This window comes from Bos grunniens, chromosome 18 (genome assembly GCF_055505025.1).
Source record: "Bos grunniens cultivar Pamir isolate PY7600 chromosome 18, Bosgru_T2T1.0, whole genome shotgun sequence".
NCBI lineage: Eukaryota > Metazoa > Chordata > Mammalia > Artiodactyla > Bovidae > Bos > Bos grunniens.
Window position 1 is genome coordinate 66,095,758 of NC_141182.1, and position 16,938 is coordinate 66,112,695.

Genomic DNA, 16,938 nt, shown 5'->3' on the forward strand with positions numbered 1-16,938 from the left:
GCTGGTGGAAGGAACTACAGTCCTGACACACAATGGTGCCCTGGCATTTGCCAGAGAACAATCTCTCACCAAACGCTTAGGTGGAAAACAATGAAGTGTGTCACAACACTATGTATAGTAGTGAAGCTTTTACCCAAGGAAGAGTGTGGGATACACTTACAGAATGTATTGCTTATACTTTTTAAATGGAAGGATAATCCAAAACTTATAATTACCAATGGGAGAGGACAGGGATACAGGGATGAGAAGCCAAAGAGGCTAGGCTTCTTTTAGTACACTTTTGTGCCTGTAGTTTTCATGTTGGAACCATGAAAGTACTTTGCATAAATTATAAATTAGTTAAGTTTTAAGTGACGTCTAAATATTGAAAGTATTCAGTGAAGAGTTTATCACAGATAACGTCTTTCATGAAGAGCCAGAGTGGTTTCCGCCAGAAGGCCGCCCTAGGAAGGTTTCCTGTGGTCTCTCCCACCTTGAAGCCAGGGCGGGATAGCAGGTCTGTGGTCTCAACCCCACAAGGCAGTGAGGCTGAATATGCACACAATGGTCAGACCACATAAAACAGAACCCTCTGACCCACGATCTCTGTAGCAACAGGTCCAAAGCAGCCAGGACTTGCTCACTAACTGCCAGCTTCCCTACTTTTTGCCCTGTCCCACTTAGGACCAACTGGAGAAAGCCAAACAAGCTTCCCTAAGCCATCACACAGGATGACGCACTGCTAGCTGCCGGCCTCCAACTTTCATACTCCACACTCAGATCACACCCGAGGCCCTCCCTCTCCTCGGCCGGCCTTTGAGCCTTTCCCAAACAGCCGCTGTGGCAGACTCCCCTGCTCTAGCGGGCTCTGTGAAAACGTCTTCCGTGCTCCTCGGCAGGTGGTCTCTCCCGACTTCCACACCCAGACGCCAAAGGCCACTATGCTGCCGCCGCGAGGAGTAACGTCTGCCGCGGCAACTGGAGAAACTGCCACCTGAGCGAGAAAAACCGCCTCCGGCGCGCGACTTCCTGGGACTTGTAGTTCCTCGCGCCGAGCGGGCGCACTTCCGGAACTGGCCCGGGAACCCGCGCGGAGGCGCCCGGTGCCCCACAGGCCTCCCGAGCTCAGTACGTGGACACAGTTCTGCCACTGGTACGCGGGTTTCGAACTCAGCGTGAAGAGAAAGTGTATGTTGTCCTAGTGGACAGAGAATTACGGGCAGCCTTGGCAGAGCAAAAGGCACCGGCGACTCCGGACCCGGGTGTTGGGGGCCCGTGTTGGTTGTGTTTGGTGATGCTGGCCCAGGTGGAGAGACCGGTGTGAGCAGGGGCTGGAGGGGTGAACGTGACTGGAGGTGTGGAGAGCGGGCCACAGAATTGCCGGGTGCGCGAGGGCTGGGGTTTGGGTTTCAGAGCCTCAGTAAAGAGTAGAATCCGGCGGTGGATGGCTCAGTGGAGGGGCAGTGCCGAGGGAGTAGAAAGTGTGAGGAGGACTCTTGAGTTTCCGGTTCTAGTGGGGAGCCGGGATGGAGGTCGCAGTGCAAGGGATGAGGGAACCCTGGACGCTATCAGCTGTGTTGAGTCTGTGGACGAAGAAATTAATCAATAATGGCTCTGAGAAAGAAATGGGACATTTTATTCAAGCCTTTGGGTTATATAACTCAGGAAGCAGCTTTTCAGAAAGCTCTGAGGATTGTTCCACCCTGGAGGTCAAAGCACAGTTATATACTTTTTGAGACAAAGGGCCATGTGTCAGATGAGGAATTGACAGTTGATATAATCCAGCCCTGCAGTACAAAGTGGGCAGTGGGTCATTGTGGCCCCTTAGAACGAAGGAAGTCTGTCTGTCCCCTAAGCGGGTGTGGTTAATGCGGATGCACCATGCACACTAAATGGGAGGGAGGAGGCCCGAATGAGCAACGCAAACGTTTCTGTTTAAATGCTTTTGTCTTGCCATGAAATACGATTTTTATGTCATCAAGTCTTTAGAGGCGTGGCTGGATATGGAGGAGAGAATGGCAATGGTAGGGAGCCTGGGAGGGAGGTCTGGGCTGGACATAAGGCCTGGGGCAGTACTTGAAAGCCCCACCCCCTCACTGGCAGGAAAAAAAGAAACTAGAAAGAGAAGGAGAAAGAGAGGCCTCTAGAAAGAGGTCTAGCATGAGGGAAAGGAGTTTTATGTCCAGGTGTAATCAATAGAGTTAAATCTGCTGTGGCCCCTACTGTGTGTCAGCACAAGTGTTAAACTCTGTAAATGCAACTCTTGTAATCATCACAGCAGCACCACAAAGCAGGCCTGCTGTCCTCCCAGACTTCTGCAGATGAGGCCCCGAGAGGCTGAGGAGGCCTTTCAGGGTCCTCCAGAGGCAAGTGGTGGAGGTAGGACTTTGAAAGCAGGCAGTCTGGCTGTGGAGGGGAGGTGTTCCCAGCCCTCGCCCTGGGTGTCTCCAACAAGGAAGAAGAGGACCCGAGGGTGAAAATGAACACGTGTAGTAGATTGCCCATGGAGGGACAGGAATGTCAGAAAAATACAGCTTCACATAGAGCCTTGAGCGGTCTTCTTAGGTGTGGTGTACACGAGTGTGTGTGTGTGTGTGCACGCCTGGAAGCGTGCAGCATAGGTATGCTTTTGGTACACAGAGTGAGACAGAGTCAAACATGGGGAAGGGTTTGGGATAAGATAAGCAGAGTATGGGAAGCAATAGCAGCATTAAGGGAAACAGGGGATAATAGGTATGGCTTCTGGCCAGTTGGGCAGCATCCCAGCAGGTCCAGAAGTTTGATACCCGCTCACAGAGTGCCCTTAGTTGTCTTCCTGGGAATTTTCACATGCTCCTTGTCCCCTTCCCCCACCTCGATTTTTAGAAACCGGCTGATGTTTCACTGAGATTTTTTTTTAATTGTACAATCAATTGTTTTGACACTGCCTCCATTTCTCTCTATTTAGTATCTTGAGATGACAGGAAAAACTGGCCCCTCCTTTATTTGACTGTTGAGGTACTGTTGTGTGTCTTTGGGTTCATGGTTCAGACACCCCAGCACATGCCTCAAGACATTTACCTTGAGCCTATGACAGCCCAGGCCCAGAGCTAGGCAGACTGGCCCTCTTCAGTGAGAGAGTTTAGCCGCCTTGGCTGACCTCAGAGCCTTGAACAGGGAGATCATGTGGTCAGAGCCCCGCCTCCCTACCCTTCACTCCCCAGGGTATAGTCTTCAGCTGGCACTGGTTGCTCTCGCCTTTGGGCATGGGGGTGGACTTGGGAGTTTGGAGGCACTGAGGTAGGGGCTAAACCCCTAATTGTCCCCCCAACCCCAGCCCTGCTTTCTGAGGACCTCTGCCTTCTTCACAACAGCATCACCAGATATGAGGAGGAAATGGAGGCATATTTTCAGCAGATCCCATCGCAGGTGAGTTGGAGACCTTTGTTCTCATTGCCTTAGTCTCCATGGCTGTAGAATGCATCCAGGAATAACACCCACATCCTCAGGTCAGCACACATTAGAGTTCTTGCAATGCTGCCCTGTGCCTTGGGGTGAAGTGCACGGGCTCCCACATGAATGAGCCAGGCATTCCCCAAACCTGGGTCTCTGAGCCAGGTCTCTTCAGACTTCTTCATGGTGTTTGCTCAGTGGACCCTTGAGGGCGAGTAGAGCTGAGCCTACAGAAACAGGCAGCCACTCTGGCCCATTGACCCTTACTGCAGACCACTCAGGAGGGCAGCTGAGAGTGTGCCTGTAAAGCGCCAAAGGCACCCTTAGATGGCTCACATGTGGTTTCATGAGGAAGCAATTGAGCTCATGGCATTAGCTTCCTAGAAACACACCACATCCCTGATTTGTCTCATGGCTGTGCTGACCCTTGATTTAGAGCATCCTCTTTGGCTGGTTTCCAATCTGATATTGTACAGAAGATGGGGGTGAAGATCTCCAAGAGGGGTCCCCGTTGTTCCCAAAGCAGAAAATCAGGATCACCGATGCAACTAGCAGCAGAGGAGATACCCAGAGAAAAATGAAAACACCTTGGACCTGGGTCCGAGTCTGATCTGAGCAAGGAGTTCTCCCTCCCCTGTGCTGTCCTATTCCCAACTTCCTCATCAAGAAAGCAGGGCTCCATGGTAATACCAGTGATGTTTCAGCCAACCCTGAGCTTCAAGGACGTGGCTGTGACCTTCACATGGGTGAAGTGGGGACATGTGGACCTGGCCCAGAGGACAGTGTACCGTGAGGTGGTTCTTGAGACATGCAGTTGCCTGGTCTCCCTGGTTAAGACAGTCGCTACCCATCACCAGACGCAGGGCGTGGCTCATTTCAGGCATGCCTGGACTGGCCCAGAAGGTGCTGGAAGTGGGTCCCTTTGAGATGCAGGTCTGGGTATTGCTGCTTATCCCTCCTCCAGGGCAAGTCTGTGGCTTGTGGTTCAGGGTGTGGGGAGTCTACTTGGGAGGATGGGGGCCCCTCCTAGTCCATCCACATCTGACCCCAGGGGTGAGAGCTCGACCTGTCTCCCAGCAGAAGACCAAGCCCTCTGTTTTTCCTCCATTGACCAGGACTTCTGCTGTCAAAACTAAATGTGATCTCCTAGCTGGAGCAAGGGAAGGACCAATGGAGAGTGGGGCAGGGACCTCCCCAAGGTGAGAACAAGCCAGCGGCTCAACAGTTAAAGTCCAAGGAGCAGAGAGGCCGCTTGCAGGAAGTTTGCTCACGTGTTCTCTGCTGCCACCTCATGTCCAACATGGCAGCCACGTTCTCATCCATGTCAGGCTGTCTCTGCCCAGCCCACCCACAGAGGATACTTGTTGCTGTTGTCAACATGTGTCTCACACATGAGTTCACTTCTGTCCCCATCTCCCTTTGGTCTTAACTCCTCTGCTACCATGTCTCATTCCCAGGTCCTCATGCCCCCTGTTTTCCTCCAGCCCCTCATCATAGCTTCCATCCAGGGTGCCAGCTCCTCAGGCCTCCCCTTCCTGCTGGTCTTTGCTCTGCCATTTGGGTGTCCACCCATCTTCCACATTGGACATTTTCATGACTTCAAAATGATCCCAAGGTGTGGTAAGAATCCATGCCTTCCAGAAGGATTCCTATTAAATCACCATTCCTGGACCTGCTTTCCCACCTCCCCTCATCCCATAGGCCCACCACCTACCCTGCATGTCAGCCTAATTGGAATTTTTTTTTCTCCTGCAGCTATATGGAAATAAAACAATTCTCATACCATACAGTTCATCTGTATAAAGCATGCAAAGGTTCTTAATATAGTTGCAGCTTGTGTATTTATCACCACAGTCTATTTTAGAACATGGTCATCTCCCCGACTAATTGGGCTGCTTCTGATTTTTTGTGTGGTTTTGTTTTAACTGATAAACTTTATTTTTTAGAGCCAGTTTCATCCTTACAGAAAGTACAGGGTTTCTCTATGCCAACCCTCCCCATGCAGTTTCCCCTATTATTAATATCTTGCATTCAGTGGTACATTTGTTACAAATGATGATCTTACATCAATTAATGATTACCATCAGAGGTCAATAGTTCACATTAGAGTCACTCTGGTGTTGTACATTTTGTGGGTTTCGACAAATATGTGATGTTATATATCCACTGGTGTAGTGTAGAGTAGTTCCACTACCCTAAGAATCCTCTGTGCTCCACCTGTTCATCCCTCCCTCCACCCTAACTCCTGGAAACCACTGATTAATTTACTGTCTCTATAAGTTTACGTTTCTAGAATGTCCTATAGTTGGAATCATGCAGTACTTGGTCCTTTCTGAGAGACTGCTTTCACTTAACAATAAGCGGCATCTATGTCTATCACACCACCTTCTGCCAGCCTAGCGGTGTTGGATTGATCCCATGTGTTCCTGCTCCTTCTTACCCTATAACTGTCATGTCTGCAGGCTCTCTTGTTTCTAACTTGGAAGTCTTACCTACTTTTACTTACCCTTGGCACTCAAATGACATCATTCTGAATTCAGTTTACCAGCAGTGTCTTTCTTCTCTTCTACCCTAGATGTTACTTTCTGGCTGACCCACACAGCCTGTCTTCCTTATTTCAAGATTCTGATGCAGATACTGCTGTAGAATTTTTACCTCCTTTGCCCATTTTTTCAGCAGCCAGACATATCTTAGACATAGCTTAGCCACGCAAAGATTCCTTTCCTCCCCTTCATCCCCAGATACTCTTTCACTCCCCTTCATGAGGCTATTGTTTCATTTGAAAACTTCGTCTCATCAGAGATTCCAAGGCAGCACCCCAAAGGAACACAGCAGGGTCTTGGGAAGGAGGACAGTGTGGTTGTGGGAGTGTTGGGCAGAGATTAGGGCTTTCCCCAAGAGGGAAAGAAGGTCTGTGTTTAGCACAAGGAAAACATCCTCCTGGAACTCATACTTTGCCAAATGGAGGATGCTTGTCTCCTTGGCAGGTACGGGAGAAAGGGATGGGAACCTGGAGAGAGGACTTAATATTACTGGGTGTGGGTGGCTACCCACCTAAAAAGGGCAGTTGTGTGGGCAGAGTGACAAGTGAAGGGGGAATCTTGGAGGACTCAGTTGAGTGTCCTGAGCTGGGAGCCCATTGCACTCTTTATTAGAGGCCTACTACCAATGGCGACTGCAGCCATGAAATTAAAAGATGCTTACCCCTTGGAAGAAAAGTTATGACCAATCTAGGTAACATATTGAAAAGCAGAGACATTACTTTGCCAACAAAGGTCCATCTAGTCAAGGCTATGGTTTTTCCAGTGGTCAGGTATGGATGTGAGAGTTGGACTGTGAAGAAAGCTGAGCGCCGAAGAATTGATGCTTTTGAACTGTAGTGTTGGGGAAGACTCTTGAGAGTCCCTTGGCCTGCAAGGAGATCCAACCTGTCCATTCTGAAGGAGATCAGCCCTGGGATTTCTTTGGAAGGAGTGATGCTAAAGCTGAAACTCCAGTACTTTGGCCACCTCATTCAAAGAGTTGACTCATTGGAAAAGACTCTGATGCTGGGAGGGATTGGGGGCAGGAGGAGAAGGGGACGACAGAGGATGAGATGGCTGGATGGCATCACTGACTCGATGGATGTGAGTCCAAGTGAACTCTGGGAGTTGGTGATGGACAGGGAGCCCTGGCGTGCTTCGATTCATGGAGTTGCAAAGAGTCAGACACGACTGAGCGACTGAACTGAACTGAGCTGAACCGATGGCTCAGCAGTAAAGAATCTTCCTGCAATGCAGGAGACTTGAGTTTAATCCCTGGGTTGGGAAGATCCCCTGGAGGAGGATCCCCTCCAGTATTCTTGCCTAGAAAATACCATGGACAGAACAGCCAGATCTCGTTTTAAGATCCAGCACCAGGAAATAGAGTGTGAGTCATAAGGTTGAGGCACATGTTAGGACCTTGTTTCCTGTGACTTCTCCAACAGATTACCAGCTGGGTAACTTAAAACAACATAGATGATTCTCCCACAGCTCTGAGGCTAGAAGTCACAATCAGCGTCATTGGGCTGAAATCAGTGCTCACAGGCCATTCTCCCTCTGGAGGCTTCATTGGAAAAGCTGTTCCTTTTTTCCTTCCAGGTTCTAGTGGCTAGGGGGATTCCTTGCTCAGTGGCCACATCACTTCAGTCTTTCAGGCCAGCACCTTCACGTCTCTGCTCTGTGTTCAGATTGTCTTCTTTGTGTGTATCAAGTCTCATTCTGCCTCCTTCTTATAAGGACAGTTGTGATAACATTTGGGGCCCACCCAGATAATCCCTGGGCATCCCTGTTGGCTCAGATTGTAAAGAATCTGCTTGCAATGCAGGAGACATGGGTTCAATCCCTGGGTTGGGAAGATCCCAGGGAGAAGGGAATGGCTACCCATTCCAGTATTCTTGTCTGGAGAATCCATAGACAGAGGAGCCTGGCGGGCCACAGTGCATGGGGTCGCAAAGAGTCAGACATGACTGAGGGACTTACACACACACTGATTTCCTGTTTGCTGAGCCATCCCTCCATTTCACATTCTGCATGAAATTACAGTCCATAGATTAGAAACAGACCCAGAGATATATCTCTTATACTTGGTGGTCTGTTTTATCCCACCCTCCCCTTCTAATGCTTCTCTAGTAATTCAGGCCATTTGGATTTCTTTCAGACTGGAAGACTACACTTGAAGGAGTCAGTGTCTGAAGAGGATATTGCTGTGGAAGGGCCATCTTATCACATGGAAAAGAAACACCATGTTCAGGAGGAGGGCCCCAGGTTGGTGTCATTAGGAGAAATGCACCTTTGGCAGGACCAGCTAGGGATGAACCAGTAGGACGCTGAATCAAACAGTACTCACCTCAGAGAGATGTTTTGCTCAAGGTGGGAGTTGTGAGCCTGAGCTTAGGAAAATTATCTGAGTTTAAGCCTCCTACCTCCGACATTACCTACAAGAACATATTTCTATAAGGTTAACTCACAGCATAAAAAGTTGAAACAGAACTCAGTTTTCATTAAAAAGACTGAGCTGATCTGAAGCCCTGTGAAGATCATCAAAGTGCTAGAGCCTTCTGGCAGATTATTTACTTGAATAAACTTGCAGATTTTGAAACAGGAAATAAAAAGCCTTATGATTATACTGTCAATATTGACTGTTTCAACTATGGTACCTCCTTTCGTTTTCTTAATAGAATTTTTTCAGCAGAGAACAGCAAAGATGGTCAGAACTATGGAAACATTAATCATAGCTTGTCGCTTAATGAACACAAGCCAACGCATTTGGAGAGTCAGTTCAATTGTGACAAATGCCTTGTACAGACTGAACTAAGTCATCCTGGAGAGGCACTACTCATATATGAGGAGGACTGTGATGCCTCCACATGGCCTCATCTTTTACTTACTGTGACATCATTTAGACTGGAAAGAAGACATGAATGTAATCAGTGTGCAAGATCTTTCAGCTGTTGCTCTAAGCTTGTACACCAGAGAACACTCTGGAGAAAAGCCCTATGAGTGTACTCAATGTGGAAAGTCTTTGAGGCAGAGCTATGACCTTGTTGTACACCAGAAAACTCACATGGGAGAAAAACCCAATGAATGTAATTAGTGTGGGAAATCCTTCACCCAGAGTTCCAAACTTGTTAGGCATCAATGAACTCACACTGGAGAAAAACCATATAAATGTCATGACTGTGGAAAATCTTTCAGGTGGAACTCTAACGTTTTTGTACATCAAATAATTCACACTGCCTTAAAGCTTATGAGTACGCTCATTGTGGAAAGTCCTTCAGTCAGAGCTCTGACTTTGTCACACATAAACGGACTCACATGGAGAGAAATCCTATGAATATAACCCCATGAATATGAATATAGTGTGGTAAGTCCTTCATTTGAAGCACTCAACTTCTTAGGCACCTGTGAATTCACACTGGAGAGAAGCCATATAAATGCAATCAATGTGATAAAGCCTACACTGGGATCTCTCACCTTATTGAATATCAGAGAACTCATACTGGAGAGAAACCATTTGAATGTCATCAGTGTGGGAGAGGCTTCACTGGGAGCTCTTACCTTCTTTCACCTTAGAGAGTTCATTCTGGAGAGAAACCGTATGAGTGTAATGACTGTGGGAAGGCTTTTCGGCAGCAAACTCAGCTTGTGCATCAACGAACACGTGCTGGAAAGAAACCTTATGATGCAGTCACTGTGGAAAAGCTCTCAGCCAAAGGGCTCCACTCTGTGCATCAGAGAATGCACACTGGGGAGAAGCCCTGTCAGTGTAACGTGTGTTAAGGCCTTTAGTCAGAGGTCACACCTTATTGAACATCAGAGAACACATACTGGAGAAAAGCCCTATGAGTGCATTGACTGTGGGAAGACCTTCAATGATTGATCAACCCTTACAAAACATGAGAGAATACATGCTGGGGAAAAACCCTATGAATGTAAATATTGTGAAAAGGCCTTTAGCCAGTGGTGTCAACTTACTAGGCATCAGAGAAACCATACTGGAGAGACCCTATGAATGTAATGAGTGTGGGAAAGCTTTCAGTTATAATACATCCTTTTTCCAACATGAGAAGACTTATAGGGAAGAAACCCTGTGAATAGTCAAGATGAAAAATAGTCAAGATGCCAGACTTTCTTTACTAGACATCAGATGACCAAGGTATGACTGTCACTGTAGTCTAATGACTGCAGGCATCAGAATTGCTTGGAGTGTCTGTGTTGAACTGCACATTACCAAGCTTACCCTCAGCTTACTAAATCAGAATCTCTAGCAGTAAAACTCAGGAGCCCACAGTTTCCAAAAGCAGCATGAAGGACTTGTTTGTACACTAAAATACATTTACTTCTGCAGTTAGGTGAGAAGCTATGAATATAACCACTGATGAAAAACATTGTCAGAGCTCTCAGCAGGAATTAGAAAACACAGACTGGAGCTGTACCCGCCAGATAATCTTTTGTAGTCCAAACAGCCAACCAATCTCAATCAGACATTGTCCCAGTAACACATTCCTGGAAATGATAGTGAACCGAAAAATACTCTTGATACAGAGCTCCAAACATTCCACCTAAGAAGAAACCATTACATGAGGAAGATGGTGTTAGAGATGAAATTTGGGGCCAGCCATGTTCAGTTGCCAGGAGAAATATCAATAACCTCAGATATGCAGATGACACCACCCTTATGGCAGAAAGTGAAGAGAAACTAAAAAGCCTCTTGATGAAAGTGAAAGAGGAGAGTGAAAAAGTTGGCTTAAAGCTCAACATTCAGAAAACTAAGATCATGGCATCTGGTCCCATCACTTCATGGCAAATAGATGGGGAAACAGTAGAAACAGTCTCAGACTTTATTTTTTTGGGCTCCAAAATCACTGCAGATGGTGATTGCAGCCATGAAATTACAAGATGTTTACTCCTTGGAAGGAAAGTTATGACCAACCTAGATAGCAGAGACATTGAAAAGCAGAGACATTACTTTGCCAACAAAGTTCCGTCTAGTCAAGGCTATGGTTTTTCCAGTGGTCAGGTATGGCTGAGAGTTGGACTGTGAAGAAAGCTGAGCGCCGAAGAATTGATGCTTTTGAACTGTAGTGTTGGGGAAGACTCTTGAGAGTCCCTTGGACTGCAAGGAGATCCAACCAGTCCATCTTAAAGAAGATCAGTCCTGGGTGTTCATTGGAAGGACTGATGCTGAGGCTGAAACTCCAATACTTTGGCCACCTGATGCGAAGAGCTGACTCACTGGAAAAGACCCTGATGCTGGGAGGGATTAGGGGCAGGAGGAGAAGGGGATGACAGTGGATGAGATGGCTGAATGGCATCACTGACTTGATGGACATGAATTTGAGTGAACTCCAGGAGTTGGTGACGGACAGGGAGGCCTGGTGTGCTGCAATTCATGGGGTCACAAAGAGTCGGACACGACTGAGCGACTGAACTGACTGAACTGATGTTCGGTGTAAACCAGCAATAAAAAACACAAATTGAAGGAATACTAAGGATGGGAAGTTTTGTAAAATGGTTTTTATTGGAGTTAAAAGTAGACTCAGTTTTCCAAGGACTCCGTTATGCTCTAACTTTCTTGCTGAGTTAGGTTGACTAAGTGAGTCCAGAGCAATATGAAAAATATCAAATGAAGTGAAAATAGGACCAAAAACAGTATGTATGCAAACTGTTACAGCACATAAAAATTTGTGCGCAGATGGTTGATTAAGATCAACTCAGCAACATATTAAAAAACAATATATATGTGTGTGCTTAGTTGCATCAGACTCTGCAACCCTGTGGAATGTAACCCACCAAGCTCCTCTGTCCATGGGATTTTCCAGGCAAGACTACAGGAGTGAGTTGCCATTTCCTTCTGCAGTGGATCTTCCTGACCTAGGGATCAAACCCATGGCTCCTGCTTTGGCAGGCAGGTTTGTTTGTCTGTTTTTTATAATCACTGAGCCACCTGGGAAGCCTTCCATAAAAAAGGCTGAAATGTAAATCCACAATGGTGAAGCAAGTAGGGGAGGCTGTTAATTGCAGGTTGAGTGAGGTGACAGCACCCAGAGGTGCAGAGTGGGAAAGGTTGAAGTCAGGAACTTGTAAAGAGGGGCTGCAGCAGTGGAGGTCACAGCCACCCCAGCAGAGCTGTAGACTCACAGGGGGAGCAGGAAAGTTGGGTTCATTGAAGGACTGTCCGTAAAACTCCAGATTTTCTCCTCTTAAGTATCTGGCTGTGGGCCAGCAAAAAAAAAAGAGTAGAGAATGAGTTATGTTCTGACAACGGGGAAAACAATTCTGAGGGACTAGAGAATCTGCTGTATTGTGCTTCAGAACAAGGGCTTCCTTATTTTGCCACTCCAAGGACCTTCGTCATCATTGTTAGTTCTTCCCTTTTCATCCCAAAGCAAAGTGTGCCATTAACCAGCCCCACCCATCTGGGGATGCTTTCATCTTTGCCTTCTCACGTTGTTATTTAGTTGCTAAGTCTTGTCGGACTCTTTGCCACCCCATGGTCTTTAGCACACCAAGCTCCTCTGTCTCACCCTCTGGGAATCACACAAGGATGCCTGTGGGGGGCGGGAACGAATGGAAGGACAGCAGCTGCTGTGTACACATGAGTGCTTCAGGTCCTGTTGTGGGAAGTGTTTCACCCTTTCATAAATCAAAGCAGACACTTCAGGGGCCAGGAAGCGGGCTCACTTGAAATAGGAACCTGAGACCTTTCTTCCCAGATGGTTCTCATACCCAGAGACCAGTGGTTCCAAATTGGAACATGCATAAGACACACATGAAAGGAAGTGCTAGAATTACAGCTTGCTGGGCCAGTCTTTTTAATTAGTTAATTACTTGACTGCACCAGATTTTAGTTTTATCAGGTGAGATCTTTGATATTCATTTGGGGTCTTTATTTTTTCTAAGTTGTGGCATGCAAAATTTTAATTGTGGCATATGGGATCTAGTTCCCCAACCAGGGATCGAACCCAGGCCTTCTACATTGAGAGTCTTAGGCACTGGGCCATCAGAGAGGTCCCTGGACCCATTTTAACATTGTAAAGAGTAATCTCACAATTGTATATCCATGTATCTATTTCATTTTTGTTGGTTTCACTTATGTTTGTGGCTTCTTTTTTTAAATCCCCTAAATATAAGAGGGAATGGCAACCCACTCCAGTATTCTTGCCTAGGAAATCCCATGGACATAGTCTGAGCCTGGTGGGCTACAGTCTGTGGGATTGCAAAGAGTCAGACGCGACTGAGCACACAAACACAGTAGACCCAGGTTCCATCCCTCGTTTGGAAGATCCCCTCAAGAAGGAAACGGCAACCTACTTCAGTATTCTTGCCTGGAGAGTTCCATGGACAGAGGAGCCTGGCAGACCACAGTCCATGGGGCAGCAAAGAGTCAGACACGACTGAGAAACTAACACAAACCAAAACGCCACACCTGTGTTACATATGACCCAGGGGCTCCTTCTAACAGAAGTCCATTCTTCCTGCTTTTAAACAGAGAGATATCAAAATATTGCTGAATATGTTTTTGATACAACCAGCAGTGGAACTGTTGCGGGTCCACAAGGCCATTCCCACATGAGGAAGCTTTCTAGAGGAACTCATGAGGCTCAGCATATAGTTGCACTCATGAGGAAGCTTTCTAGAGGAACTCATGAGGCTCAGCATATAGTTGCACTCATGAGGAAGCTTTCTAGAGGAACTCATGAGGCTCAGCATATCGTTGCACTCATGGCTGAGATTTACGGCAGTGGTGTTACAGGGATGCAGGCAGTTGGATCATAAGGGAAAAGGCAGGCGAAGTCTGGGTGAATCCGTGTGCAGCTCTCAACATTGTGCTTCCCATGAAGGGTCATACAAAGCACAGCAGGCACCAGGTAAGCAGACACCTGCCCAGCAAGTACCACAATCCAGACCCCCAGGAGGCCAGCAGATGCTCAGTGTGAATGAAATTGTTTCCGCAGTCTAGGCACAGTACTGCTGCTGCTGCTGCTGCTAAGTCGCTTCAGTCGTGTCCAACTCTATGCGACGCCATAGACGGCAGCCCACCAGGCTCCTCTGTCCATGGGATTCTCCAAGCAAGAACACTGGAGTGGGTTGTCATTTCCTTCTCCAATGCATGAAAGTGAAAAGTCAAAGTGAAGTCACTCAGTCGTGTCCGACTCCTAGCGACCCCATGGACTGCAGCCTACCAGGCTCCTCCATCCATGGGATTTTCCAGGCAAGAGTACTGGAGTGGGGTGCCATTGCCTTCTCCTAGGCACAGTACAGACAACACTAAAGGCCAAGTTCCCAGATGCCAGCTAGAGATCAGGCTGGCACATGTGCTGCATGTGTGCTGAGTCTCTCAACCATGTCTGACTCTGAGAACCCACGGACTGAAGCCCACCAGGCTTCTCTGTCCACAGGATTCTCTAGGCAAGAACACTGGAGTGGGTTGCCGTGCCCTCCTCCAAGGGATCTTCCCAACCCAGGGATTGAACCCACATCTCTTACATCTCCTGCGTTGGAGGGTGGGTTCTTTATCACTGGCACCACCTGGGAAGCTCAGGCTTGCACACAGGATCTCCTAAAACTTGCAGCCTCAGGCCTGCTGTGTCAATCCATTTTTCTCAAGCTGTTCTGTCTCTTTAAACATGAATACAGCTAGCAGTATTTATAGTATCTGTTCCACTAAACTGTTTAAACTGCAGTTCTGGGGGCTTCCCTGGTGGACCAGTTAAGAATCCACCTTGCAATGCAGGAGACACGCGTTCCATCCCTGACCCAGGAATATCCCACATGCTGCAGGGTAGCTAAGCCCATGCACCCTAGAGCCATGCTCCTCAACAGGAGAAACTACCGCAGTGAGAACCCCTGGACCACAACTAGAGAGTATGCCCCACTTGCCTCAACTAGAGAAAAACTCGCAAACAGCATTGATGACCCAGTGCAACCACAAATAAACTGCAGCTCTGAAGCTTGTTTTAGAAAAGGCAGAGGAACCAGAGATAAATTGCCAACATCCGATGGATCATTGAAAAAGCAAGAGAGTTCCAGAAAAACATCTATTTCTGCTTTATTGACTATGCCAAAGCCTTTGACTGTGTGGATCACCACAAACTGTGGAAAATTCTGAAAGAGATGGGAATACCAGACCACCTGATCTGCCTCTTGAGAAATCTGCATGCAGGTCAGGAAGCAACAGTTAGAATTGGGTATGGAACAACAGACTGGTTCCAAATAGGAAAAGGAATACATCAAGGCTGTATATTGTCACCCTGCTTATTTCACTTATATGCAGAGTACATCATGAGAAACGCTGGACTGGAGGAAGCACAAACTGGAATCAAGGTTGCCAGGAGAAATATCAACAACCTCAGATATGCAGATGACACCACCCTTATGGCAGAAAGTGAAGAACTAAAGAGCCTCTTGATGAAAGTGAAAGAAGACAGTGAAAAACCTGGCTTAAAACTCAACATTAAAAAACTAAGATCATGGCATCTGGTCTCATCACTTCATGGAAAATAGATGGGGAAACTATTTTTGGGGGCTTTAAAATCACAGAAAGCTGAGCACCAAGGAATTGATGCTTTTGAACTGTGGTGTTGGAGAAGACTCTTGAGAGTCCCTTGGACTGCAAGGAGATCCAACCAGTCCATCCTAAAGGAGATCAGTCCTGAATATTCATTGGAAAGATTGATATTGAAGCTGAAACTCCAATAGTTTGGCCACCTGATGTGAAGAACTGACTCATTTGAAAAGACCCTGATGCAGGGAAAGATTGAAGGCAGGAGGAGAAGGGGCAACAGGATGAGATGGTTGGATGGCATCACCGACTCAATGGACATGAGTTTGAGTAAACTCTGGGAGTTGGTGATGGACAGGGAGGCCTGGCGTGCTGCAGTCCATGGGGTCGCAAAGAGTCGGACACGACTGAGTGACTGAGCTGAATGGAACTGTCTACACAGGTGGATGTAGCATGTGGTTCATACAATTCCCGCTTGAGATTGGTTTCCAGGAACAGATCGGACCCCGGCCGACATTCCTCAGCAGTGACTCCATCACGTAGATGTAAATCTCATTTGCGCTGCTCCAGGCTTAGCAGTGGTTTTTCCTCCTATAGACACCCTGAATATAAAATGCAAATATGTGTGTTAACACTAAGCATTCTGAATGATGTCCAGGTTGAGTTTATCAGCAGAACTCTTGGGTGCCGCCGCATCGTGATATTTCCCCTTCATCTCTGGAGGAGAAATGAAGCTTCTCTCATAACACCGAGCCATGCCCTATTCTGTTCTCAGACATAGGACATGTGGAAAAAGCCCTCTAGCTGGAGGTGGGGGAGATGTAGATAACTCAATGGTGGCTTCTGTGTCTCCTGCACATGTGGAAACCCTCCTCATAATGCTGGGCTCAGAGTTAGTGAGGAGGGACCACCTTGTGCTCATTGCACACTGAGGCCCCCATCCAGCCATCCCCTCTGGAAAATGGCCTCTTCATCCATCCACACTGGAGGATTCTCCATCTGGCCACCTCTCAGCAGGAGCCTTTACCTGGCAGCGTGGGGGATCCCAGTCACCACCACACCTCATGTATCACACACATACACCCCATAGCAGTACTACATGTCAACTGCTCTGTGCCAGGAGCAAGTATTATATATCAAGCACTGACTTTGTGCTAGGCTAATGTTAAGTACTTTGTATGTATCATTAATTTATTTAACCCTCATCACAATCCTTTGAGGTAGCTAACATTACAATTGAGGTATCTGAGGCTCAGAGAGGTCCAAAAACCTGCTTAAGGTCACCCAGCTAGCAAGGTAGGAAACTGCTTTTTATTTTTGCAAATCTCTTTAATGTTTGGCCTGACTGAAGGCAACTGGATTTCCATAATGATTTATGCCTTTGAGAATTGCAGAACTCTCAGCAAGTAAGAACTCAGTCCAATCAAAAAAAAAAAAAGAACTCAGTCCAGGAAATTCCCTGGCAGTCCAGTGGTAGGATTCCATGCTCTCCCTGCCAAG

The 16,938-nt window shown here is 47.3% G+C and overlaps 1 protein-coding gene across 8 annotated transcripts; it reads left to right on the forward strand.

The window, feature by feature from the left end:
• The first annotated feature begins 953 nt into the window (after positions 1-953).
• Positions 954-11,419, forward strand: ZNF544 (zinc finger protein 544). 8 transcript variants are annotated; one of them, XM_086355107.1, is made up of 4 exons: positions 954-1,132; positions 3,296-3,387; positions 8,092-8,198; positions 8,612-11,419. In XM_086355107.1, exons 2-4 carry the CDS (start codon positions 3,355-3,357, stop codon positions 8,931-8,933), a joined length of 462 nt encoding a protein of 153 aa, XP_086211233.1. In that variant the 5' UTR covers positions 954-1,132; positions 3,296-3,354; the 3' UTR covers positions 8,934-11,419. The 8 variants fall into 8 exon arrangements, with proteins under 8 accessions (XP_086211233.1, XP_086211234.1, XP_086211231.1 ...); XM_086355108.1 differs by having other exon boundaries at positions 995-1,167; XM_086355105.1 differs by having other exon boundaries at positions 1,007-1,107; positions 3,333-3,387.
• Positions 11,420-16,938: the final 5,519 nt, after the last annotated feature.